At 38.4% G+C, this 8,132-nt stretch overlaps 1 protein-coding gene across 2 annotated transcripts in view; it reads left to right on the forward strand.

Annotated features, from left to right (window-relative positions):
- scube3 (signal peptide, CUB domain, EGF-like 3) overlaps positions 1-8,132 on the forward strand; it is a 118,904-nt gene that overhangs the window by 71,901 nt on the left and 38,871 nt on the right. Inside the window, exon 7 of one of the 2 annotated variants that reach the window (XM_015046740.1) lies at positions 6,656-6,703. The exons of the other annotated variant lie outside the window; for it this stretch is intronic. Within the exon in view, the coding sequence (XP_014902226.1) occupies positions 6,656-6,703 (48 nt within the window). The remainder of the gene's footprint in view (positions 1-6,655; positions 6,704-8,132) is intronic. 2 annotated transcript variants of the gene reach the window in all.

The following is an 8,132-nucleotide window of genomic DNA, read 5'->3' on the forward strand; positions in this document are numbered from 1 at the left end:
AAAAAAAAAAAAAAAAAAAGTTAACCAGCAGCCTTCAGAGGTCATCTCAGAATGGCAGAGAATAAAGATGTGGAGAAGTTTAAAGCAGATTAGTTAGGTAATAAAACATTATTTCAAGCTGATCCACCCATTATGTCAAAAAGAAAAGGCACCGCGACTCCAAACCTAAAGAGCCACGGCCGTGGTACTGAAATGACAGGCTAGAAGTGAGGAGGGTGATAATCAGAACAGACCAGTGGTAACTGTGTAGGAAGACTCTGCTACTGGACAGCTTTTAGTGGTGCAGTGGACAAGTCTGTCAAAAACACAGCTATTGTCAAGAGAGAGCCGTTCCTCCCATGTGGAGTTTGCCACAAACTAAATAAGGGACACATGAAAGATTTAGAAGCATTGGACCAACATTCAACTTTTGAGCTTGCTACATGTGTGGCGGAAAATGAAAACTGCACATCTACATTAGGACAATCTGACAAGAGTCTGCAAAAGGCTCGAGATTCAAGCCTTTTGATGTGTTATAAAAGCTCAGTTAACTTCAGAGTTCTTTCACTCCAGGACAGGTCCGGGGACTAAGTTCAACTTGCTAAGAAATTGTTGAAAAATTTACATTTTTATTTGGTTTGTTCAAACTGAACGCTAACCAAACTGATCTGACAATCACATGCAGCTGCTCATTTATCACAAGAACTTTTAACATAACAAGAGAGCAATTTTTCTGTTTAGTTTAAAACACCTTTTTCTTGTTTTATTTACTTATTTTTTGGGGATTATGGATGTCTATATTGGGAGCATCTCGTTGAAATACATTTCATCTTACCACAATGTCCCTCCCCAGGCAGAAATAATGGATTTGTTGCTACAAACCCAAAACCTTTAAAAGGAAAATACGATGTCATTTGAGACAGCTAAAATGTTCTTTGGTTTATTAGAAAAGTATGTTCTTACCAGGAATAGTAGAATGATGGATATTTAGCTAAAAAGCACCCCTGGCTATTAAATGTTAAAATATCTTGCCATAAGAGAGGCAGTCATCAGGATGCTGCTCTGTATCCATGATCCAAATGCCCCAAAAAATTAAGAGATGGAGACTACATCATTCTGCTTTTAAAACAAACGCACCCAACCCTTTTCAGATGTTTTTTTATTTGTAAAATAAACTATTTACCCATGTTTTTTTCCCATCCACTTCACAATTATACACTTTTTCACTGGTCTAACATAAAAACCCAATAAAACTCATTGAAGTTTGTGGTTTGCAACACAAGAAAATGTGGGAAAATTATGCAAGCTTCTTACTGCACTGCATTCAGAGAACTGCAGAGTTATTGTCTGCAGTTCTCTGAGCTTAAAATTAGATTTTGAACAGGTTGGATAAGACCAGATCCTGAATCAAGATGAGCGTCAAATTGATTTTGGTAGGTGCGTCTGCAGCACAGCCCGGTGACGTTGGTGCTCGGTTTCAGTGGCTGTTAAGTTTGAGAGCATGGTTTGAGTAGTGCCTGATTAGCTCAGTGTTTCTGGATCCCTCTCACGACCGCAGTCCTGATGAGAGCCAGACCCATGTCAAGGTCTGGTCAGCCAACCTGTCATTATTGCTGTATCCCCGTAGGCCAGGATGATACCACAAAGTTGACCTCGACCAAATTATACGTCTTTGCCAGTCGTTTTCGAGGCAGAGCAAATGCACGTTTGTTGTGCCAGATTAGGAAGCAGTCAGCCAGTTAAAATCTCCGATTTCCCCCCACAGAGTCTGGGGTTGCAGCGGTGAGGGAGCCATACGCCGCGGCTGGCTCGTGGGCACTCCGTTTCTTGCTCACTGTATTACTTAATAAAGTCTCAATCAAAACAAACACTCATAGAAACCACTGATGATAAAGTGAACGACAAGGATGATGGTGCAGTCTGAACAAGGGAACTCTGCACTGGGAAGAAAAAAAACAAAACCTTATAGGATTAAAAAGTTGACTTTAAATGCAAAACATACTGAAACATTTTGAAATCAAAATTGTTGTGTATATAATATTTCGGTTTTCTGTGCCAGCTTTAATTCAATAAGTCATCCATCTGGGGAAAACAAAAAGCAAGAGGTAACTTCATATTTAACCATGAAATCTAATTTCCGTTCGAAATGCCAAAATTAAAACTTTATGAATGTCTCTGTGGAACATACTCCAGAAATACTTCCTTTCTTGTAAGCCAGTGTATCCAGCAGATAATCTCCAGAGGCCTTTTGCTTTCTTACGGGTTTTGCTGGTGGATAGTTTGCTGCAGCTTTTTCATCAGTCCAGCTTTGAAGGGATTTTTTGTGCACTCTGTCACACTTTCAATCATTTGTTTTGTGGTGATTCTCCTTAACCAAGGGTTGCTCATGCTTATCTTTATTAAAGCGCCATGCGTCGCTCAGTTTGAACCCTCATTTTTCATTCTGCCTGTTTCACCTCCGTTGGCGTCCTGCTTGCTGCATCTAGAAGGCTTGTATGGATGCAACGCGTACACCGCCGTCCTTTAGACAAAACATTCACAAACACACAAACTCTTTGAAGTTCGATTTTTCACAAGTTTTATTTGTGGTGCTGTGCAACAGGGAAGTTCAGATATCAGAGATGAGAAGCCATCATATGGTAGCATTTATGTTGTTAGCACAGCAAATCATAAACACTCACAAATAGCAGGCAGATGCAGGAGTTCAGTCATTTCGAGAGTCAGCCAAACGACGCAACGCGCGCACACAAACAGCACGAGAGACGCATTTTATGAATGAAAACCATAAAAACAGGGACGCAAACATGTCCCATCCTACATAAATGCATGCTTGTAAACATGTGCAGGTTACATGCATACGTCCATAAGATAAACAAATTGCTGTGGGTGGTCTGGATTCCCACTTGTGTCGCAGAGCAGCGCCCCGTACGTAAAAACTGTTTTTCGGATGCTGCATGTTGGGACAGGGAAATGTTGTCTTATCTATGCATGCCTTTGCTGTTGCCCTCTTTACTTCAGCATCAGACTCACCTGAAAGGGGGCCACCTGTGGATGCCGTGATGGCATTCTGAGAAATACTTTGGTTCCGGTGGTGGAAATTACATTTTCAATATATTTAAAAAAAAACATAAATAATTCAAGTGAATATTTAAAATTATATCATATCTGCAGACTAGGCAACAAACTGCTGGGGCTGCATGACAATGTCAATTCACCATTAATCTACTTCCTCTGTATGCAGTATCATATCCCAAAGAACTGCTAATTATGTAAATACCTTGCTCTCAGGCTCAGTAGTGTTTAATGCAGCATAAATATATATATATATGTCTGCTATAAACTCCAGTACAGAAAGGCTTGAACACACTTTAATTATTTGTTTATTTATTACAAGTCATATTGTTCACCAATGGCAGGTTTTCCTGATATTGTGTAGCTTTACACTGTGCCATATAACTACTAAATTGTATTTTATTCTAATTCTATGCTAAAAAACCAAAACGAGTGTTTTGAAAATGTGAAGTGGAACTGAAAAGATATCAGGTTTGAAGTTGTTGCAAAATAAAAAAAAAATCTTAAAAATGGGGCAATTTCTCTTTATTTTGATACCCCTAAATGCATTAAAATTCAACCAAATGTCTTCAGAAATCCTCTAATTAGTGTATTTTAGTCCCAGTATAAATACAGCTGCTTTGTGAAGAACTTAGAAAATGTCAGTGAACAAACTGCATAATTGAGACCAACAAGCACAGCAGACAGGTCAGGAACAAAGTTGTGGAGACTTTTGAAGCAGCAATAGATTATACAACAATATCCCAAGCTTTGAACATACTGCAGTGCACAGTTCAACACAAAAACCAATGGGAGTATACCAAGAAAGAGCTCCGTAGTTCAGGTTGCCAGACCTGTGGATAGGATCTTAAACACTTTATCCCCACAGTCTCACATGGTGTTGGCAGCAGTATGCGTCCAGAAATTGGAAGAAAGTGCTTTCACCAGTTAAGTAGGAATTTACCTTTTTACTCAATGTGCAAAATATGAGTGTTTCCCAACCCTGGTCCTCATGACACACTGTCCTGTATGTTTTAGTTTTCTTTAAAACTCCTGATTCAGATAATCCAGTTCAGCAAATTCCGATTAATCAGACGTCAATTGAAATCAGCTGAGCTGAAGCAAGGAGACACCTAAAACATGCAGGACCAGGGTTGGGAAACAGTATTCTAGCACAATATACTCAACACAGCATTTCATCATTACCTCTTTGGAGGATAGTAGGAGGTAAATGCAGGAAAGAAAACCTGTTAGAGGATGCAAAAATCTTGAGACGGGGGGGAAATTCCAGCATTCCTGTCAAAGTCTAAGCCTAATTGAGGATCTATGGCAGACTGAAATTGATGTTAGCACACACTCTTGGTCTAATCAGATGTTGCTTGAGATCATTTTCAGAAGAGAATGGCTGAAAACTTTAGTTTTTAGATGTGCAAGGCTGATAGAGAAACCCAAAGGATTTCCATCTGCGCTGACTCAAGTTGGGGATGGGATGGTGACTACGACGGCATGCCATACTTTTCAGATTTTATTTGTAAAAAAAACATTTAAACCATTTCACAAATATGCACAAATATGCTGTACTGTGTTTCAATTCAAGTCCAAATGAAATACATTAAATATTTTGCTTGTAATGTGACAAAATGTGACACATTAGATGGGTGTAAATACTTTGGCACCACACGTCAAGGGTCAGCGTTGATTCTAGCATAAAGTAGTTCATACTTGGAAAACCTCACCAATCAGATTTACAGTAAACTTTATTCACTTTAATTTGAAATCGAATTTATCATAAAAAGCTAATTTCTCTGCTGCAGCTTTCATTGACAGCACAACCGCTGTCAGGCCGCCAGCAGTGTTTTGACAAAACAGCCTAACAAACTGAATTCCTGAATGATATAACCATAAAAGATCTTAAAAGACACCATAAAGTGCAGAACTGAGTCCGGCTGTCCTTGAGTTTCAGCTTTTGCAGCACTAACCACCACTTGATCTGTCTGTCAAGGCTCATACTAACCAGCAGAAGCCTCCTCTTACACGCAAACAGCAAAAATGTCTTTTTGTCGGCAGTGTGTGGACCATTTATTTGCATGATTGCATGTTTGCGAGGTAACACTTTTGCCTTGATATGTCACCTTTATTTCAGTGTAAGCAAAAAAAAAAAAAAAAAAAAGAAAAAAAGAACCTGTCATTATCCCTTTGTTTTCAGGATTTAGTGTATGATAACTACTTTCTGTTGAGTTGTGACCAGGGAGAGGCTGAATCTAATTTCTTGAAAAAATATCAGGTCATTCTGTTGTATCTATGTCGTCTCCTGTTGGATACTTGGTGCAGAAGAAATAGTTTTTATTATTATTATTCATGCAATCCATCAGAAATTTCACTTAAGTTTTTTTTTTGTTTTTTTCATTTTAACTAAATCAATCTCTGCAAGAGCTGGCACATGTGTTGGGGCTATTTGTCAGATAAATGATGTGGGGAAAAACACTTTTTCACACTTTAAATGAGGTAATGTCATTTTGACCCAACCTTCAACTGATGATGTAGATGATGTGAAGTAGAGGCTTTTAATATTAGGAATATTATTATTCTCCGTAAACGCAGCTGAACAATCCTTGACATAGTTCAAGGAAAGGAGAAAACTGTTCACAGCTGCACCAGGGATTAAACTTAACTAAAAATTTGGTTCTGGTTACAAAACTTGAAGACAACTTGTAGTAATTATGTTATCATAAACAGAAAAAAAAAATCAAAATGAACTAAAAAAAATCCAGACAGCCATCTACAGACTACAAGCTACTAAATTCACAGCTGGTAATGAAAGTTAGATTATTACATTAGAAAATATAAAATGTTGCCACCTAATAGTTGCAGAAATCAGAAATCTCATACAGTGTCTTAGAAAATCTTCATAAACTCATTAAAATTTTATTGTCATGTAACCATAAACTTAGAATTTAGTGGGTTTCTATTTGAGAGACCAACACAAGTTGTGCATGATGTGTGAAGTGGAGGAAAGATTACATTTTGCTTCTATTATTATTATTATTATTATTATTATTATTATTATTATTATTTTCAAATTAAAATCTATACAGCTTGATTTGTACTTATCCTCTGGGTCCATACTTTGTAAAAGTAAATCCTGCTACATTTGCAGCATCCAGTCTTTTAGGGTGTTCACACATCCAGAGATTGAAATTTTTGCACATTTGTCTTTGCAAAATAGATTGAACTTAGTGGGTGTGGTTGGAAAAATATCTGTATAAGTATAGAAAACTACAGTCTATATCCAAATTCTTTCACTTTAAAATTATGCCCTCTGTTGCGTTGGTAGGTCACATAAAATCAAAGTAAAATATAAATCTAATTTTCTTACTGTAATGTGACAAATTGTGAAAAAAGGTCAGGGTTATGAACAGTTTCTTAAGACGCTGTATGGGAACGTCCTGTTTAATGCTTATTGCTGTTAATTCAGCCACAAAATCTCTAAGAAAAGAGGTTATTATACATCTAAAGAACTGCTAATAAGAACAAGGAGGATATATTGTTACCTCACCTTTACAGTGTGCCGTTCAAGTGCACACCAAACTAAAGTGTGTGTGCATGTGTGTGTGTGTGCATGCAGGGGAGAGGAGTGTCCAGTCCCAGGCAGCCCCACAGCTGTTCCCTAATGGTAAATATGTGTTTATCTGGCTCCCCTCTCTCTCTGGGGGTCTGTGGGTGTGGGGAATAGAGCAGTCTAAGTGAGCAGACACTGATGAAGCCCCTCCCCTCAGGACAATGTTGTTGAGAGGGTGGGGGGTGGGGGGAGGGCATCATCCTTCTGACCTTTGACCTCTGGCTCCCCCCCGACCAGCTTCCTTTTCCTCCTGTGAATGCCCTCTCAGTAACAGCCACTGCCTGTGTTAAACCACACCTTTTCCAAACGCAGCTGCAAACAGGGAGCCTGTGACCTGCTGCTGCGGAGAAGTTATATAACCGAGATGTTTCAGATACGCTGCGTTTCATACCGGCACACGGGGAGGCACACAGACATCGCCTTCTAGTCACTCTCACGCCAACACATTTTCTCAGTCAGCCCCAAATGTCAATATATATGCTGATGTCTTTTTATTGTTCTGTGCCACAGGAGTTTTTATGTTATAACTCATGCTGGGACCACAAATGTCAGATTTATTTCAACATACATTTGTTGACTAAAGTTCTTACATTTTTATTTTTAAAAATCTACCTAAATATACAGTTTTCTTCAGTTTTTTTCTTTTTTTTTGACACCTTATCATAAAAAATGATGTAGAATCCCAATACAGATGTGATTAAGTTAAAAAAAGCTATCTGCTTATTCAAGTTTCACCATCCACAGCCACAGCTGATCGCTGCTCCACCTGTAGAATCAAGAAATCACTTAAAAAGACCCCGTCAGAAAACATGAAGTCTGTTAAAAGGTTTCTGAAAGTACCTTTCATGTAAACATATTCTGTGGATTGGAGAGACAAAAGTGGAACTTGCTTCTCGTTGCATACGGTGACAAGGTCGTCTTCGTCATTTCAGTGGAAGCACAAACATGGTGCCGATGATGTGATGGTCCAGGGCTGCTGTGCTGCATCAGGGCTTTGGATGGCTGCCATAACTGATGGAGCAGTGATTACTTCTCTCTTCCAGAAAATCCTGAAAGATAATGTCTGGGCAGCGGTTTGTGACATAAAGGTCAAGAAACTTGTGTTATGCAACAGGAGAAAGCTTCAAAGCGCACTAACAAGTGGAAAGTTTTGGATTGTCAATTAAGGGGCAAATCCTTTTTGGCAGCACTGTGGATTTTAATAATGCCACAAATCCTTCTGGACTTATATCTGTGATTATAAGCTGCCGTTTCATCCATTTGATCCGTTTTAATTTTCTGTTCCTACTTGCTTTCTGTTTTGTTTTCTATTTTTTACTGTTAAAAAAAAAAAAAGAAACGTGGCTTCATATGCCACATTCGCACAAACATTCAAAACTGACCATGTACCAAAATGGTCAGTTTTATACATTTATGACTAAAGTGGATTATGTATTTATCAGGCTTTGGTTTTCACAGCCAGTTAATTTGAAAACATCAAATT

The sequence above is a fragment of the Poecilia latipinna genome, unplaced genomic scaffold (assembly GCF_001443285.1).
Source record: "Poecilia latipinna isolate Pla-1442-1.1 unplaced genomic scaffold, P_latipinna-1.0 Scaffold791, whole genome shotgun sequence".
Taxonomy (NCBI): domain Eukaryota; kingdom Metazoa; phylum Chordata; class Actinopteri; order Cyprinodontiformes; family Poeciliidae; genus Poecilia; species Poecilia latipinna.